The 20,787-nt window shown below is 27.2% G+C and overlaps 1 protein-coding gene and 1 long non-coding RNA gene across 4 annotated transcripts in view; one reads left to right on the forward strand and one right to left on the reverse strand.

Annotated features, from left to right (window-relative positions):
* Positions 1-302: 302 nt before the first annotated feature.
* The window catches only part of LOC111626180, a 47,480-nt gene continuing 26,995 nt past the window's right edge, over positions 303-20,787 (reverse strand). The window contains exons 1-9 of one of the 2 annotated variants that reach the window (XM_023369491.1): positions 4,644-4,751; positions 4,495-4,558; positions 4,307-4,415; positions 2,109-2,232; positions 1,314-1,440; positions 1,156-1,235; positions 1,017-1,082; positions 619-882; positions 303-514 (exon numbers count right to left, since the gene is read on the reverse strand). In XM_023369491.1, the coding sequence (XP_023225259.1) occupies positions 377-514; positions 619-882; positions 1,017-1,082; positions 1,156-1,235; positions 1,314-1,440; positions 2,109-2,232; positions 4,307-4,415; positions 4,495-4,552 (966 nt within the window). In that variant the 5' untranslated portion in view covers positions 4,553-4,558; positions 4,644-4,751 and the 3' untranslated portion in view covers positions 303-376. Of the gene's footprint in view, positions 515-618; positions 883-1,016; positions 1,083-1,155; positions 1,236-1,313; positions 1,441-2,108; positions 2,233-4,306; positions 4,416-4,494; positions 4,559-4,643; positions 4,752-20,787 lie in introns of those variants that run through there. The other variant, XM_023369492.1, reaches the window with a different exon arrangement.
* LOC111626181 lies at positions 6,426-9,173 on the forward strand. 2 transcript variants are annotated; one of them, XR_002756840.1, is made up of 4 exons: positions 6,426-7,055; positions 7,151-7,224; positions 7,363-8,155; positions 8,256-9,173. It is a non-coding gene; the product is annotated as an uncharacterized LOC111626181 (long non-coding RNA). The 2 variants fall into 2 exon arrangements; XR_002756841.1 differs by having other exon boundaries at positions 6,426-7,050.

Raw genomic sequence — 20,787 nt, forward strand, 5'->3', positions numbered from 1 at the left:
TTTGTCTATTACTGCACATATAGATTTTTTCTATACAGACGATAGAATGTTTGTCTCTTTGTCTTTACATTTAACAATAATTGTATCGTTCTATTCTTATGACTGATAATTTCAGCAAAATATTTTATCTTGAAAGTTTCATGTGTGAAAACAAAATACAACTAATACACTTTATAGTATATTTAATAATCGCAGATATTACTTAATTTTGCAAAATGTAAGCATCTCGATGAACTAATCCATGTGTAAAAATATTCACTACATAATCTTGAAAAGTATATTCAATATTTTAATAAGCCATAAAAATATTTGAAATATTTATTTAGTGCTATTAATACATACTAAAATTGATATATATCTAAAATCTTTTGCATGTTTAGAATTGTCCAATGTGGCTCTTCGTGGTTTCATTAATTTGATCCCAGAGTGATCCTAGATCATCTTTATATTCTTGAAAAAATTCAATAGCTTTTCTGGCTGTCTCTACACTGATATCTTTACCGTCACCAATAATCTAGATATACATATATAAATGTACATATATAAATGTAAATACATAAATAAAGCATGATTCATATACAATATTATTTATATAAAAAAATCTATAAGTTTACTCACTTCAATACCCAAAGCTGTGATTCTACTAAAACCAGACCTAAGTTTTTCCAGACCAAATAACCATCTATCTTTAAGGAACTCTTGTAATTTTTTTGCTTTTTCGCGAAGATCTTCTTCCAAGTCTTTAAATAATTCATTTATTCTTTCTTTAGATTTATTGTCACAGTAATTTTTATTGTTATAACTTTGAAAAGTCAAGTCCAAAAGTTCAAGAAAGTCGTCCTCTTTCAATTTTAATAAAACTTCTTTTAGTTTTCGTAACTCCTAAGAGAAATATAAAATAATTATTCATAGAAACGAAATACGTTAATAAATTATTTCACTAAATATATTCATAAGTTTTAAGTTATTATTTGAATTAGGAATTTATTAAGGGGAAGAAAATAATTTTTGTTTACTGAATTTTTAGTGATGAAATTTTTAATGTATTTGCGAATCTTGTTGATAATTTCGCTTTGGAAAACCTGGAAATAATTTTAAATTCATTAAAAAACAGATAATTGTTGGACAAACTTATTCGCAAAGAATAAAACTGACCCGTTTCTTGATCCATTCGGCAAATTCGCTAAATCTTATTCGGGCAATATGATCCATTTCTTGATCTAAATTACGTTTACCTAGAATTAAAAATAATTATAACAAGTTTTTTTACTATTATAAATTAATTATATTTGTATATATGTACGAGAACTTACCAAATCCATGATTTTCCAAAAAATTTTTTAAACTCTGTTTGATCAAATGTTTCAGCTTTTTCAAGAAAATTTTAGAATTCTGATCATCTTCCTTTAGTTCCTTTAACTTTTCTTTTATATCTTTAACCTTAAAAATTATTAGAAAATGTTTATTTATTTAATTAATCTGTATTGATGATAATAGAATAATAATTCTGAAATAAAATTATAAAATTATTCGGAGCTAAATTTTATGTAAAAATCGTTATATTTTAATAAAATTATTATAAAATGCAGCAATATTTATAAAAAGTAAATTGAATTCGTTTGCAAAGTTAGCAATTTTTCTTACTAAAAAGTTTTATAATAATAAATCAATACAGATTTCATCAATAGATTTGAGATAAAATATTGAAGCCGAATCATAAGAAAGAAGATAAATGCATTAATTATACACTTTTTTATTTTCAATACACAGATTTATAAATATAAATAGATTTTTTTAAATATGTAAATAATATTTGAGAATTATAAGTAATATTATTATATAAATAAAAAAGAATATTAATGTTTCTTATTTATGATGAAATACTGTATATACAAGTACTGTACATATACTGTATAATGTTAAATATAGCAACTACAATGCTATATTTTGTTTAAAATATTGTATAAAAATGCAATAGAGAGGAATAAACAGAACAAATGAGGTCACAAAGAATGTAATTTTAATGAAATTATTTTATTATAACAGAAAATTGCATTCAATTTCAAAATAAAATAAGTTTTATATTAGAAAAAATTTAAAATAATTACCATTTCAACTAATTTTTCGGCTACTTCTTTCCCATTTTCTACTGTTGCTTTTATTTGTTGGAAAATATTTTCTAATTCATCTTTTAATATCTTTTCCAAGCCTTCTTTGATATCATCTTCTATGCTAAATATATAAAATTATCTACATGAATAATTGTAAATAAATAAATAAATAAGCAATTCATTTAACTATATAAAAATTAATATTTTTTGTATAGAAATAATAATTTTATTTTAAATAAGAAATAAAATAGAGATCAAATATATTTTTGTATACGTTTGATCTTCTATAAATCGTGTCTGAGCATATGTGCAATTGAAGAAATAATTTTTATCAATAGTAGATTGGCATATTACTTTCATTGTCATCAAGATTGATTAAAATTCTCTGCCATTTGCAGACTAAAAATGAAATTATTAATTTTCCAATGATTTTAAGATGTTAGTGTCATCTTTCGAATTAAAGAAGAATTATTTCTTATGAAAAACATATTTCATTAAAAAAATTGAAACAACTTAACAATTTATTAATATTAATATGCTAAATTTATATTTCAAATATGAATTTAATGTGATTTTAAAGCAGCACAACATTGTGTTCTAATATGAATAATACTAATAAATAAATTATATTGTAATCGTTACAAAATACACTCATACAGGTTTAAAAAAAATCTATAAAATTTACCACTAACTCAAAGTAATCAAAATAATCAAATTATTTGCTGTGAAATTTGTATGTGTATGTATTTATTATTGGTTTTTTACTGGTAAATGACAACGAAGTACGTGTGTGATGGCCGAGGAGGGATTCTCCCTAGAAGGCTTTCTATGGAATGGCCCATATATAGGTTTTAGAAACAAAATAATCAGGGAAACTCCACGTGCTGGCCAGCACGTGAAGTTTCCCTGATTACGTCCCCTTTGGCGAAGCGCGAACCCACGACCGACCAGTGTTCAGTGATTTTATCTACTAAGCCAATGGCTTTATCCTATGGGCGCGTTATCCTATGGGAATTGCTTGGAACCCCCCAATGGGGGGTTCCAAGCAATTCCCATAGGAGCATATTCCAAGCAATCTATTATAGAAAAATAATTCATACCAATCTATTATAAGAAAATATTTTTCCCAAAAATTCCCTGTAAGAAAAATGTCTGAGGTGAATATTGTACTGTACACGAGGCATCTTAATTCAAATTTGCCTGGGTCCCATGAAGCCCATTAAGCACATATTATTATTGCTTAAAATCATGTCACAGACTAATCAAATATGTAAAATTTGTTAGCTATTTTGTATTATGTCAGGTGTTAATAAAACGTTAGACATTACATGAAATATAAAATGCCAGGTTTCATCTGAAAATTCATTAGAAAATTCACCGTGTTGTTTTGGAATGTATGACTATACTACAGAAAAGAGAGCTAAAACTTAAAAAAAACTAAATAATTTTATTCTTTTCAATTATAATTCCGTATTGAAAAGTTAGCAATTAAAATTTAAGGAAATTTTTTGTTATTTCACTAAAACAAATCTTTTTTATTGTACATTTTTTGGACTCTGTATAAATAGTTTATTAATAATCAATTCTATTAATTTTTTTATTTTTGATACCGCTATATAAAGTTCATAATTATGTGTGTGTCTGAGTGGTGTAAAATAGACCCAAATCAATCCTAAATATGGAAATCCACTCATATTTAAAAAGCGTAAAAAATATACGAGTAAAATTAATAAAGTAAAAAATAAAAAATATTTTTATCACTTTAAAAATAACGTTAATATTGCTTTCATTATTATTATTTCTATAAAAGACTAAATTTTTGAAACTATTTTCCTCTATCTTTCTGAGATTAGTCAAGATGCATTTCGTTGATAGAGAAGAATTACAGTCTTAAATAAATCTAACAAGTTGCTCTTTATTGATCTTTTTGTTGTTCCAAATTAATGATGTTACTTAAACTATTTAATTATTTAATAGAATAAAGATAAAACATTTAATCAAAAGAAGCCTAAGCTTGTCTACAGCTGAAAACACCTCTTTGCCTAGTGTTATAAAATAAAAAAGTGAATTTGATTTTGTAAATAAACGTTACAGTTATTTTAAAAACTTATTTAATTTATAGTGCCTTTAAATTACTTCCGAATTCCTCATTTAAGTACGACATTTAATTAATTATACTTTTTTAAAAATCTTACTCGTTCAATTCTTTAGCATCGGATAAACCAATAAATACTTTTAGAGAACCAGATTGTCCAACACCTTCCAAAAATAATTTAACTGCTTTATCTACGGTAGAAGCAGCGCCTGTTCCAAATTTAGAATGAAAAAATTAATTTTAAATTAAATAATTTAATAAATTTCAACTTGTAAATTAACTACTTACGTTGCCAAATATCGGCAGATGCTAATCCAAAAAGAAGAAACAGAATGCAAATTTTCATAATTTTCTAAATAACAAAATAGAAATTCATTTAATAAAATGTTTAGAAAATTAATTTTATATTTATTTTAATTTAAAACATTAAAAATTACTTGTATTTTTACACAAAGAATTAAAATAAATTATAATTTCCTATCCTTATTCGGAATATGTGTCATTTATGTTATCTTTATCTATAGGAACTGGACACGTGTTCTTTTCTTATCTTTCTTCTTAACTTAAGTAATAATCAAAAGTTCAAATTATTGATATGAAACAGTTATTGATGGGAAGTCGTCATCCGTTTAAATTTAACTTTATAAGTGAGATATCTTATATATATAGCACGACTAAAACTCGATAGAAAGAAGAAAGAAATAAAAATAAATCAGTAATTTCTGAACCGATCAAATTCGTTTACATTTTAAAGATCTGGATGCCCTCATTTAGGCAAGAAACTACTTGCAAAAACACCAATGTAAACTGCTATGGATCGAAAGCATCTGTCAGCTACTCCTTTACAACCCTCTCTCACAATCACAAGATAAAAAATATGGTTAAAAGCGGCAATGTTCTATGCAAACCATTAACATGACTTTCAGAATTTTATCAAAGAACTGGATAAAACAGAAAGTTCTTTCATTGTGGATACCAAGAAAGCTTTGGATAATTTATATTTAACCGCTTCTCTATTTTACATCCGATCCCATTTCTTTCGAATTTGACATTCTTTTTTCCAAAACTTTTGTAAAACTCTACCAACGAATTGTTTAACTTTCCCGACAACATTTAAAACTACGTGTGGCATCATCTGTTATGATATTTTCTTTAAAAAGTTTTTATGTTTGTAATTATTATAAAATGGCAGAAAGCTTAATTTTGAGGGTACGGATGGGTTTTATTAAAAAAATTGTAAACGCTAATAACAAAAAACGAGTAAAATCGTCGTTAAGTCCGATCCTACTGGAGATACGACACACGACTCCCATTATCTCCCCACCTCGTCGATCTTTAACCACGAAAATTTATTAACATTAATCCTCCAGTCAAATTAAAATACTTCTTCAGAGTCAGTTGCATTTAAAAACATTGAGTATATTGAAAATAAACGTATGTACAGTTACAAGTAAAGTTCACATATAAGAATTACAAACATTAGATATTAACAAAGTTCAAAGTAATCATCCACTGCTACAGGTCCGTCGAAAAAGCACCTTGCGACGCACAACTTCAAAGTCTACAACAACACGACAAGATGAGACGATCTACTAAGACAGCTCCCGCGACTAAGGTCAACGTGAGTTCATTCTACGAGTCCAAAGCGAACTAAACTTCCCGCCAGAACTTCACTGCTTTTATAGGATTGAAGCTACATTGAACTCCACCAATCAGCATCTACCAGCTGTATAAGACGTCCGCCGATCGTCCGATGTTTCTTAACCAATCAGCGGTCGAGTCAACAAAATGTTCTGATCGCCGTTTCCATGGCGATAACGGTCGTTCACGAAAAGGCGGGAAAACCGCGCGCTAGACGATTTTTATTCCCGACACCTCCTAATAAACAAACCTCTCTGCAAAATTTCAGAAAATTTTGACGGAAAGCGCAGGAGTTATTAAGCTTCTAATAGGGTGAACAAAATCGTGCCACACATACCAACACCAGAAAAAAAAACCCGAATTTTTTGCATTTCTCGACGTTTCAAGGTCCCTGACTCCAAAAGTGTAAAAATATTGGGGGAGGGGGTTATGTTTTGACCATTAGCCATACTTTCCATTTGTTATATATAACAGAAAGTAAAAATATCAACAATATTTTCATAAGAGATCGAAATAATGGTACAGTATTGTTTTCTGTAACAATAGAATGCTATCGTTCTTGTGATTGTTTGTGAAGAATCTCTGTAAAGGTACAATTTTCATTTCAAACAAAATGTGGATCGGTTTGCGTGACACTTCGGTCGTTATTGGAAAATTACATAAATTCTAAAACAGGAAACAAATATCTGCTACAATATCGGATCAAAAGCCGTCTTTTATGTTTGATCTAGATTTTTGACTCGAAAATATCGTGGTTTTCGTCCGATTCTCCAAACGTCAATCCCCAATGATGTCATATCAACGGAGAAAAAGGATTATTGACGATTCCTTGCTTCCAGTATCTAAGATTTATTCTTGGTTCTTGGCGATGTGACTTTCGCCAGACACTCCAATTACTGTTCGATTTATAAACTTGAACTACAGTTGGAGTGTCTGGCAAGGTAAGTGTTGAAGGCATTTAGTGCATATCTGATTCTAATGGTGATTATTCTTCCAATGAGAATAAAATACAGAAGACACGGGCTTTATTCAGCGGCATGGTTTAAAGGTAAAAGAATTGACAATAAGATAGAAGAGAAAAGGAACTCGTGAAAGGTAAAGATAATAAAGAAAGCAGGAAAAATACGTGGTTTCGAGACACTGCGTTTGTCTATCCGCAAAAGGATCAGCCTTAAAGTGCAGATTTAATCCCGACATCTCCCAGTTAGGTTATTAAAATAATATTATATATATATATATATTTATTTATTTATTACGAAGAAAAGAGTAGTTACTTTTAGTATTTTTATAATGTTTTATCCAGGAAAATGTAATATTCTATTTGTGAGAAATAAGTAAATACGTAGACAAGACATGGAAGACGTGACCTGCTCTTAGGTAAAGTTTTAATAGGACTCTTCTGAAAGATAAACATTTTTGTCTGATGTTTAATCCTAGAAAAAGGCGTGCGAAGTAAATGTAATTCCTTCTGATTCATTGATTTTACAATAATGTGAATTTCCATTTGCGGTTCAGGAAAGTTGTTACGTGAATGGAAAGTGGATCTTTGAACAATCGCCGATCCTCTAACGAACGAAGACGAAATCTGCAAAATACAATCGGAGGTGAAATCCATTAACCTAAACTTGGAACGAATGAGATTAACGGAGAGTAAGAGGGACAGAGAAGTAGTCCCATATCATAATAAGTATTAATAGCTTAAGTTTTCCATTTTTTTGTTTAATTCTACAAGGTTTAAAATGCTTGTGTTATATGAGCATTTTTTAAAATAATCTTGAGACCGACTGAATATTTATTGGGTTCGAATGGATAGAGGGGGAAGAAAGAGAACAAAAATCATTATTGGTCGTTTTATTTATGATTACCTCGGGCGCGATCCAGTTTTTCTCTCTACTTGCTACACTGTCAAGCAAGTAGGGTTGGTTTCTGAATAAGAAAAAAAAACCACCACAAAATGGGTGTCATCTTGACGTGGTTTTGTGGCTTAAGTGTTGAAAATTTTATGATAATTATGGAAATTGAATTTTCCACAAACCGAGAACATCCGACAGCATTCATTTTCGAGATTTCTAGGGATGTTTCAGAGTTGTACCGTAAAGAATCTGAAGCGCTGTTTCCATATAACAAGAGAGAATGAATTTCTCCTGGTATCTTGGGAATAACTAAACGAAACCTCCATATATGATAAATGTTTATTTACAAGGCTCTATGTATTAGCTTTGTTTTGTCTTTTTGTTTTCTTCTTGATGAAGCTGAGAAAAGCGATGCTACGCTCGATCTGGTTTTGTCAATTTGGTCAATTATAAAGGTAATAAAGATAAAAAAAGAACACCTTGTTTACTCTTTACGAGTTTGAATATAGAGTTTGGATCTTTGCAATTGTTAATTTCTTGTGTTTTATTTTTCAGGCATGCCGACTTTCATGTCTGACTGGAACTTGACATGATAACATTTTTGCTGATCGAATTTACTTCGGGCATTTTTTCTTTATCTAATACAGTTAATGAATGTTTCTGTATTGTCTTTGTATCACTCGTGAAGACTGGTGTAATATAGAAGCTTACATCATTATATTTCTACAAGTAGAGTGGAGAATTCAACTTACTACAAACTCTTTTAGATTATACAGATATAAACATACAGAATATATTTCGTTGATGTTTCAATGTACAGACTTTTATATCAAATTTTAATGGACATATGTATATCGTGTATTTAGGAACATCACAATCTATTTTTCATATCTAAATATAGATTGTTTTGTTTGCCCCTAGATTTGAGATTTAAACAATTAGATAAAGGATACAAATCTAGATTGTTTCATCTCGAATTTAACTATTTTCTAGATTTTATTTAATTATTAAAGTGAAGGTAAGATCAGAAGAGTTTCAAGTGGTAAGTGTAGTACTTAATTTCTGGATAGGGCACAATAACGTGTGTTTAATACCAGTGAATCCTCAAATTATAAAAATATAACTATATATTTATAATCTCAGTAATTTGAAGTAAATGGCATCCACGCAAACGTATTGGCATTTCTGTTCTTTTCGCTGCACTAAATACTTACCTCCAAAAGACTTACTGCAGCATTGCAGAGATTGAACCTACAAATTTTTTAATGAGCCATCTTGTTGGCCAAAATGGCTGATGAAAAATGCTCCTATATCTCCTTGGAGGAACTCACGAAGGGTTGGATTAAAAAACACCCTTTTATTGCTTACAGTACGGAAAGAGTCAAGTATAGGCCTATACATCGTTTAAAATATCAGACACTTTTATATAATTTATTAAATTATAAAAAAATATATATTTATTTAACGTTGAAACTTTGTAAAAATTTAATTAGCTATCAATTTTTATATCGTGACATTATAAACTTATTTTTAATTAAATTAAATAATAATAGTATTTACACGTAATAAAAATATTGTTATAAAAATTTTGAAATATCCAATATTTAATATTGTTTAAAAGAACAATCAGAAACTTAAGTTTAATGAAGGGACATTTTCACATAATATATTCAGTTTAAAGTTGGAAACTCATTAAGCTTTAGTCTTTGTTATCTAAATGTTACAACTAATACAACTACTATACTTATATAGGATATAAAATCAACTTTAACAACCATTTTCAATGACCATTAAGACAGATTTCTTTATAGCCAAACAGTAAAACTAAATGAAAGTGTCAACGTAATTACAACATTTAAATGATGTGTATCATTTCCACTTGTGCTATAATTTTCTAACGATTGTAAATATTCATTCAAAAATTTTAAACATTATATTATTATTTCTCGACATATTAATGTTTTAGTTAATTATAAATTTTTAAACAAAATATTTTAAAACCTGCCTTGTATTTTATAATATTTAAATTCAAATTTTTGAAGTAATCCTTTCAGACCGTTGATGTCAACTCAATAAAGTGGATAAACGCCAAGTGTTTTAATAATAACACAGTCTTGTGTTCAATAGTAAATTCATGTTTCTGTTGTATAAGAAAGAGGAATTATAGACTTTATTTTGTTTGTATTTGTCTTCTTACTATCGATATTTTTGATTAGTTTTCGTTTATTTAATATCGTAGGAATAGAATGATTAAAATCCTTAGTCCTAACTTTATTTCCTGATTTCTAATGGAATTAAATCTATATTTGTATTGTTTGTATTTGCTCACTTTGTGTAATTTTTGTATTAGAGTATCCGTGTTTACATTCTTACAATCAATCGTGTAAACAGAACGAAATGTAACATATAAATATGTTATGACTGTTTTTCAAATTATGAGAGTTTATTTATTTTTTAGAAACCTAATACGGCATTTAATCTCATTATATTAACATTAGAGTCACGACTTTAATAAATCAATCGTCTAAGGAAGATTCTTATATTTGAGTAAAGTATGGCGATCGATCAATAAATGACTACCAAAATTTTTGGACTCAGAGGACCTTGAAAACTGTGAAATGAAGAATTTTCTATGCTCTAAGGATCATTATGAATAATAAATAATAAATTTATAGTATAAAGGAACATTGTAGATTAAAAATATAATGAATAAATTTACTAATATTTTTATATACAAGGCGATTCATATCCTTCTTCCAGGAGTTTCACACCATATCTCTGGAAAAATTCAGTATGTATTATTAAAATAAAATTTAAAAAGGTAATTTCATAGTTTTAAATAGAAACATTTTCATTTTCGATTAGAAATTTCTTCCATTTCTTATTTCTTCACACGAGTGGAAAAGTTTTGGTATGTAGTTTTTGTATCCTTACGTACATTTTAATGAAATTAAACAATAAAATCATGTTACTTTCAATACTTTTTGAGATTTAAAACCTGAATGGATAGTCTGTACCAAACTGTATATAAACTCTTTCTGCAAAATGCAAAACTAAGTTTATTACCTTATACACTGTTTACTTATATTTACATAATTTTATAATAGATAATACCGTATTTCTAATGTGTGGTTATGCAGAGACGATTACGAACAATTTTAAAACACGACACACAACAGTTATAGATTAAAATAGTAAATGATATATGAATAATTATAATATTTATAAAAATATTCAAATTATACGAATAAGTTTTTAAAAAACCTCAATATTGTTAAAAAAAATTCGCAATAATGATTAAAAAAATTAAATAAATACATTTTATTTAATATTCAAAATCCTTGTTTCGTTAATCGTTGTCCCAATGTTCTATCAGTTTCTGAAGACATGCTGCAGAAAACTCTGTTGATTGCTGTCAAGATACTGTAGTACATGTTCTTGAATTTCTTCATTGCCTAAAAACATTCTCCAACCGATTACTATTTTTTTTGGAATTTTAAAAGAACATTTGGCCGAGAACATTTTTGAAACGATGAAGAGATTCGGGAACATGTACTACAGTATCTCGACAGCAATCAACAGACTTTATGCAGAATGTTTTCAAGTGCTTTCAATGTTTTCAATTGGGACAAGTGCCTAAACGACAAAGAATTTCGTTGAAAATTTAAAGTTCTACGTTAGCAATTTTCTCGATTATTTTTTTAGTGTATAAATAACTAACTTAATTACTGATCCTTCTCTTGTATGAGATACTTTATAAAATAATGACTATAATTAGAAGACACATACATAAATTAGCTGCACAATTCGATTCTTTTACGTCACAGTAACTTAATATTACAAAAAAACGAGTCGATATTCCCTTTGAACACGTAAATTTTCTGAAGTCCTTCTGTAATAACATACAAGGAAGGAGAGAATATTCTTAAAAATAGAAAAAAAAAGAACACCAGACAATATTTGTTTAGAAATTTACATGTTGCTAAGGGTCAACTCCATTATATGATTATCTTCCTAAAAGGGTAGATTATGAAGACTTCAATTTATTACATCAAACTATGAAGATTTAAAGAAATTACCTTGATTTACTGTTATAAAACAATAAATCAATATAAAAGAAAGTTAGAAACGAAATTTAACTAAATAAAAAATAATAATAATAATAAAAATGAAGACACTGAGTTCAGTGTTACATGCATACATTATTTTATCGCAAGCACTTTCGACGAACTTATAGTCGTCGTCCTCGGGAGAAAACAAATATTTTCTGAGAAAATTAAACAGAAATAACCCAATGTAGAATAGAACGCATAACATATAAGTTGAAACTTTGTCAAAACTGTTAAGAATACAAAGCAAATATTCAAATATAATTCGAAAACCGAACGAGCAGTAAGCTCCGTGAAGTGCAAGCTGGCACATGCGCAGAACCAGGCTCACGCTACATGCAAACTGGAGAATGCTAATACTCTGAAAATGACTGAAAAAAGGTGAAGTTTATGGGCTACAAAATAATCAAGGAATCCAAATAATAAAATGGATTGACATAAGACCCATTGTCATGCTCTGAACTGTAGAAACACATTCATGCATTCGCTGACACTGGGAAAAAGTCAAAAAAATCCTAAGAGTCTGTGATGAAACCACAATGTGTCACTGACAGTAATTACATCAAAAAAGGAGTAGATCTGTTGGATCAAATGGAATCCTACTACACCCCGCTCTGAAGAGGTATCAAGTAGTACAGAAAGCTATTGGTAGCTTATTTACTTGGCATTTCCATGGTCAATGCATACTGTATTTATTCCCAGTACCATGGTTCAGGACAAAAACTTCTCTCAATGATGAAGTTCCATGAAGTGGTGGCAAAAAATTACTTGGCAAAACAGTACAGACAAGTGATGACACTTCCTTGTAATAGTAAACACAGCATTCATANTTATTATTATTATTTTTTTTTTTTGAAAAAAAATTTTTTTAAACTGGTAATTGCTATAAATAGTGTTGAAAGTGCAGATCGAAGTTAAGGTGAAAATTGATCAGAACAAATGACATAGTGCTAACTTTTTATTTTTACTTTCAGCCACTTTTTTTAAAGCCATTAATGGTTTTGGACATTAATCATTTGTTTCTTTTACAGGTAGTTTATATCCCTAAAAATCACAAACTAAAAGTTAATTGCCGTAAGTTACATGTTGTCTCGCTCTCTCTCTCTCTCTCTCTCTCTCTCTCTCTCTCCCCCCCCCTCCAAAATTAATGATTATATCCTTTAAAGCTATGAAATTTACGATAGTATTAAAGTTAAACTTGATAAATTAATTTATAATTTATTTATTTATTTTGAAGTATTTTGGTATATGTGTGGGTGGGACACCATTTTATTTACCCACTTTAAAGCTTAATAACTCCTGTATCTTTTGCCGAAAATTTCTGAAATTTTTCATGGTAATTTGTGTATTAGAGGCATTGATGCTGTTAAATTTTAATGGTTATAGGTTTGAAGGGTGAGAAGATAGAGGGGGGATCGTGTGTCATATCTCGAGTTTATAATATAGATAAAGATAAAGATAAAAACCCCCAAATGTTTTTGCAATTCTCAATGTTTCAAGAGCCCGAGTCCAAAAATTTAAAATTCACGGGGGAGGGGGTCATTTTTTGACCAAAAGCCATACTTTCCCTCTGTTATATTACAGCCAAAGATTTTGCTTGACAGAGATAGAAAATTGAGAGATGAATATCAATTGAAAAGCTTATATTTTTCAATACATTAATTATTTTAATGTATAGTTATTGAACAATTAAAATGTAAATGTAAAATTTTAAGCCTACACGTATTTATTTTTCATTTCAAATGATTCGTTTACCGTCATCTCTGTGAGTAATTTCTAGTCAGTTGGGGTAATATTCGATGAAAAAAAAAAAAAATGAAAGAAATCATACCTGCAACTATACATTAAATATAATAATAAAGTGAGATTGTAATCATATTTTTTTCTTAAATAAATTACACGTTATGATATAATTATTATTAATATAAAACAAATATCGAATTCACTTTTAATACATATGTAATGATAATAATATATAGAGAAACACGCATTGATAAAAGCATATAAATTTATAACAACGAGCACTTTCGGGCATTCGGTCTAATCTAGATAATTTTCGGGTTCTTTGCCATTAGAATAGAATAGAAGAGAACCTGATGATGGTATACATTAACGAAGTGCTCGTTATTAATAAATTTATATGCTGATGACCAGGTGTGTTTCTCTGTGTGCTCTGGACTTCAATCAGCTGATTTTTCATTAAAATTTAATTATTTTTCGTTTTGTTTTTATATAATTTATACTTTAAAGAACTTTTTACAATATTTATAAGTTTTTAAATTATTTTATTTGAATTTTATTAAAGACAATTAAAGAATTTTAAGCGTTAGTTACCACTAACGATTATTATTGCGAAACAATGAAAGGTGGATTTTTAAGGATTACAGTAAATATTAACCAAGATTCACGAAGATATTTTTAAAAAAATGCTAAGGATAGTAAATTGGTGCCTTGTACAAATTATAATATACTACCGGAAAATTTCTGTGCGCCATCAGTTATGTGGAATTATCTTAAATCCGAGTATACTTTACTGTCAACTGAAAGTTTAAAAAAAAGAGCGAGTAAATACTATGATACTGGTTTCATCGCCTGTTGGTGGGTTTGTTAAAACAGAGATTTAACGAAAACCGGTTAATCGAAAATCACGGTTTGCCTATTAACCGGTTTTCAGTAAAGAGCGGTTTTGCTATCCTAAATAATAATTTATTAGCATTTATTTAATTAGAATAGAGAAGCTGTGTAAGCGTAGGTGCGGTATAATGAAGAAATGTTGAGAAGAATGAGCAAAAAAGAGAAAGTTGCTCAAACAGATAAAAAGGAAGATAAGTTTTGCCGGTATGTAACTAAGGGGTTTTTTTGGAGAGTTATCAAAACTAATGCTACAGAGAAAGAACAGCAGAAGGTGAAGAAGAAAGTAATCTAGAAGACAATTGTTCGAGAACATTAAAGACTGGGAGAGATTCGGAATGGGTGCTTCTATAGATACAGATAAATAGAAAAGAGCTGACCGTTGTGTACAATACTCTGCTTACTAAAAAACGACTTTATCATCATTTTTACAAATATTATTAATCATACACTTTTTTACATTTAACATAAAAGAATTTTTTATAAATAAAATGACAATTTTGCGTTTTTGTAAGCTCAGCAATATATATTAGCCGTTAGGAATATCTGTAGTGTAATGAACACTCTTTGATCTTAAATAATTAATCTATAAACTTATTAAGAAAATAATTAAAACGCTTCAGAGCAATTCTTATATGATACAGCTTTAATCTCAACCATTATTTTCTTCATTGCTAAGAAGATTTAGCTCATCGCCATAATTTATTTGAACCAATATATATGTAAATAGACAGTTCTCCTAGAAATGAAAAAGATTAAAAATTAAAATTTTAATATAAAAAATAAATCTTTTTAAATATTATATTACTTTAATAAATAAACAAATTAAATATTTTCGGTATTAAAAAATTACGTACCAATTTCACAAAATATTCAGTAAACTACATTAGGGGTTTTGTTCCATGGACCCTTTTCCAGTTAGGCAAATGTCATGGACTCATATGATATGAATGAATATATATGTGCTTCTTTCTAAACGATAATTAACAATTTCACACAAAATTAAGATAATAACTTGATTTCGACCCTTTCAAGACACTTGAAAACTTTTTAAGGACCTTTTGAGGGTCCGTGGACCCCTGGTTAATTAAGAACCATTGGGCTACATTACATATTCTCGTATAATATTAAAAAAAAACTTGAGAACTTTTTGAGTTTCTTAAACAATGCTTTAACTATTTATCACATTTGTTAATAAAAATGCATGAATAATTCAACAAGCAGATTTTATTGCTTTACCCATAAAGTAAATGAGTTAAGTGCAATTATAACTTTGCATATTACTTTTCATAAAGTCTAATAAAGAAAATTCACTTTTGCAAAAGGTTTTTAACAATCTCAACTTAATTATTCTTAAAATAGTTTACTGTCGTGTCATAAATAAGATTAAAAATATCCTAATAAATGTCAGCAATGAAAACAAAGAATTATATAATTAAAAAAATAAACTTCATAAGAAATTAATATTGATAGGCTCTACAAGTAAATGTCTTTTTAATGATTTTTTAGATAATAAATTAAAGCATTTTTTTTCTATTTTAAATCTCTTTTATGAATAATTTATTATAATAAAGAGTAAAGTTTCTGAGAAAATTTACTCACTTATTTATTATGTAAATATAAAACAATGCCAAAAAAAGCACGAGGTTATAATTATGTTGTTTAAAGGAAGAAAGAAAGATAATAATAAAATACAGTAAATTCCAAAAAAACAAGATTTAAAATACAAAAATCTTTCTGTAAGTTAAGCATAATTTATATAAGTTAGCTTAATATAAATAATAGTAATAATAAATAAATAATGTTTTCAATTAAGCTCCTCTTGCTTTTTATGAAAATTTTTCTGTATAATTTCTCAGATATTAAAGATGTAATCGATAATTCAACCATCCATAAAGGCCTACATCCGGATGAAGTCGACTTTCAATTAATTTTGAAAGCTTCGATGGATGTAAAATCCCTAATGTCTTATCCCCGAAGACATTTATCCCTAATTTTATTTAAAAAAATAATAATAATAATAAAAAGATGTTTTATCAAATTTTTAAAATGTTTTATAAATAATAATTATTAATTTACCCATCTATTTTATCATCATATTCTATGTGGAAACAATTACTGTATACACTATACAAAAGCATTTAGAATCATTAATATATGAAAGAATATTTAAATATTTATAAATGATTATGTAGAAAACAAAATTAAACTTTCTTAATATATACAATATCATTATTATATTTAATTAAATTACATAGAGTTGATCCGTTAATTGAGTATCATGATAGGTAAGGATGAGATTTATTATCAAAATTATAATAAATTTTTAAATAAGTTGGACTTGAAAGCTTTTATAATATTAAAATATTTAATGAAAATTAAAGGTTTTGATCATAAACAAATGTAATTAATAATAAATCCTCGAAAATGGTGTAATGTTGCTGAATTGGCTTCTGTCATCTAATTTTAACGATTTCTATCAAATTGTCAAACGGAAATCAAGCGTATTCATCGTCCATTTTCGAAATAATTCAGATATTTAGCTATATAATTATCTGATATTTTTATAAAATTAATTTCTAGATAAATTAGATAATACTTTACAATGTTAATCGAAAGGTAAATGGTAGATAAAAGCGATACGCTCGATATAAGGTTAATTATTTAGAAAATTTCTATTATATTAAAAATTCTTATGTTTTTAATACATATGTTTAAAAGAATCCAATAACATTCTGTTATATTAGATATCAACTAAACGTTATATCCTTGTCAGAAATAAATCTAAACTATAGAAGTGTTGTAGTGTATATCTATTGCCACAGCAGGTGTTGTTACATCTTGTTTCACATCCTCTACTGGCTCGGAATGTTATTCTATTAAGATTATGTTGACCGTAAATGATTAGAAATATACACCAATATATAAAAATGTTCTAGAAGTACTGAATTTATACAGAATTCCATGCTGTATTTTATTATAATTACAATCAGCGATTAACTTTAATTATAAAAATAGTGTACTTGTATGTTTGAATGGGGTCTGTTTATCTCCTATTAAAATTAAAGCTTGAAGTCCAGGAAGGGCTCAGACGTGAGTTTTTTTATATATTTTTTAGGAATATATTATAATAAATTAGTAAAACTCATCCAAAATTAATTTCTTATATAAGAAAATTGTTTTTAATTACATAGAATTAAGTAGTTTTTTTTTAAATTACTCTTGAGAAAAGTTACTTAATAATGATTGATATAAATTAAGTGTATAGTAAAAGAAATTCCCAGAAGAAATTAAAAATAAAAAAATTTTCTTTCGATCACACAAACTTTATATAAAAAAATGTCATATTTTATTATATAATGTAAAATTTTAAAACTTAATTAAGTTAAAATTAATTAATGTACAATTACTTAAATTAATTTAAACAATAAAGTTCATTTATTTCAAACCATTTGCATTCATTTAATATTTAGAAAACTTTCAACAGTTTGAATCCCTCATGAATTACTTAATAGAACTGATGAAATGCTTCAATCTAGTTAATGCTAAAGTAAAATTAAAACATTAAAAATCAGAATATTATGCATTAAATTAAATATAAATTAATAATATATTATTAATAAAATTCTGCCCAAAAATCCATGTAGAAAATTGGATTCGGATCCTCAATCTGACGTGCTACAAAAAATAATATTGTAATAAATTCTAAATGTAGATTTTTATATGAAACATAATATTGTATATAAAAACACATTTGTAATATGAAAAAATACAATGTAAAAAAAGAATAAAATATAGAAGTAATCGATATCTTCAGTCTGTATATATATAAGTGTATTTTTTTCAATAAAAAAATGGTATTATTGAATAAAGAAAACAGCAATCTATCAATTATTATTGTTTTCAATTTTCTAAACGAATCGAGAAATTATTATATAGGTTTATTCAACATTTAATTTTAATTAAATTATTTTCGACCATTAAAAACTTAGCTAGGCTTTGTCTTTCAATTTATACTGTATTTAAACTCACTCCGAACTTTCGACGACTGTTCATCTATCTCAGGAGCCATCGTGGTAACTGTTGGAAAGTATCCATATAGAAGAATATAGTATAGAATAGAATATATTCTTTCTTTTCAAATTTTCAGGTAATATAGCTACGACAGTTTGAATAATCTCATTTAGACCGTTAAATCGAACTTTCAACTGGATGATAATAATCTCCAGTGTAGCATTAAACACTTGAGTTTGAATGTACTTGGCAGGCAGGATCTTTCTTGCAGGCTATTCTTTCGTTCATTGTACTGTCTTTTTACTGTTGTAACCTTATCAGAGTTATCGCAAAGTTTCTCCGTGCCATCTAGAGACTTTTTAAAGAGTGATGTCCCTTTGTTAATTTTTGCTTGGGAGACTGCAATTAAACTGGAAAATATCTTAGCCTCCATAGCAATCACATTATTGATCAAATATCTTAATATATATTGACCTTGTCTTGGTCTTGATTGTATCTGGGGTCATTGTCTTGAATTTTAAGTCTTGGTCTTTGTCTTTTATTACAAGTTAGGTCATGAAAAAAATACAGTATATAGAATGAATATGCATAAGAAAATATGTCAAAATATAATTAAAAAAATGAAAATAAGCTATAGCTTTAAGAGAGAAATACTACATGAAAAAATTCTTATTTATTTCGTGTAATAGATTACTGTAATCACTGGCTTTATCACTAGCAATAGTAAACACTAGTCGCAAAGAAGCAGTGATTATAATGATTAGGAGTTGTAGCCAAGAGGGTTTAACCTTGGCTGTAACCTATAAAGAATCAGTATCTAAGTCATTATTACAACCAGTAGTTGTTATTGCCATTATTACAACTATTAGTTATTATTATTACCAAGAACCAGAGCCAAGTAGTTAAAGTTATTATTCTTTCTTTGAAGGTTGCGGACACAAATTAAGCAACTTCAAAGAAAAGAATAACTTAAATAAAAGTTAAAAACTGTTTTTTAAAATCTAGTATAATTTAAATATAATACTGACACAGTTTTCATTGTTTTAACGTATTTTTGTACTAAAAACGTTAATATAATAAGATATGCGACATAATTTAACAAATTCGTTTGTTAATCTCTGTCGTGTTTAATTCGTGTCTATACCTCTGTATAATTTACTAAAAGACATATAGAATTTTTATAAACTTTAGACATAAACTATCACATTACTGATTAAATTTTATTACTCGAAATGAATGATTCTTAATAAAATAACATAAAATATATCCCTTCCGAACATTCCAAGATTAAATACTTCATAACGGAAAATTGACCATTTCCTTCTGGTTTGTTGACTTTGTTCGATGAGATTTTACTTTCTAGATTGTTGACATCCTGTTCAAATAGATTTTTTTAGATGATATTATGGCTTTCATTATATACTATATCAATATATACAACTATATATTACCTTTAAGAACTTTAATTTGTACTGTATAATTAATTTAATTCGGTTTATCACTGATAAAATGATAAAATAAAGTAAATTTATTCTTTATAAATAAAACGAATTGATGTAAATTGATTCTAATCGTTGTTTAAAGATAAGAGAAGAGAGAAAAAACAATTTTCTGGAAATTCCTTACAATGATCATCAACGATCGATAAAGAAATAGAGGCAAACAAATCCTTCGACAACAGCCTTTTCAAGACATTGGCTAGCTATTTGTAGAAAAGTGAAATATCATGTAGATATAGTAAATTTAAACTTTATCTAAAAGTCTTTAAGAAAAAAAAAATAAGGCTCACTTTAAAGATTTATAAAACAAAGTTGAGTTTTGATGTTTGTTTTTACGTTAGCATGTTTTGAGATACTTAAAAAAAAGTTTTTTTTTTAATATTTAAAAGAATTTTTTTAAGATGAAAATCGATTTGATATATTTTATAGAATGTTCTTATTATTTTTATCTTAAAATTTTCTTTTTGAACATGTTATTAAAGCATTAATTACTTTCTTTTCAAGATAGGTCTATAGTATATAAATAGATACGTGAAATATTGCGACGTTCCTTTATCCAAATTTAAGGATTAGTGATGAATTATTGTAATATTTCTTGTCTTGACGTTTCTGAATAACTCTTAAAATTTTACGAGATTTTAATTATTAAATACTTTTAATATTTGAAATAGTATATGCGATAAACGGGTGTATCTTCAAAGATTTTAATCAATAGAAAGTGATGAAAATAAGCACGTGAACGAACAAAATTTTATTTTCTTATGATATAACTTGATAGTTTTGTACCTTAAGAGTATAAAATAATTATAAAAACCTAAATTTTAATTAAACTAT

The sequence above is a fragment of the Centruroides sculpturatus genome, unplaced genomic scaffold, assembly GCF_000671375.1.
Source record: "Centruroides sculpturatus isolate CEXI.00-Female unplaced genomic scaffold, Cexi_2.0 scaffold474, whole genome shotgun sequence".
NCBI lineage: Eukaryota > Metazoa > Arthropoda > Arachnida > Scorpiones > Buthidae > Centruroides > Centruroides sculpturatus.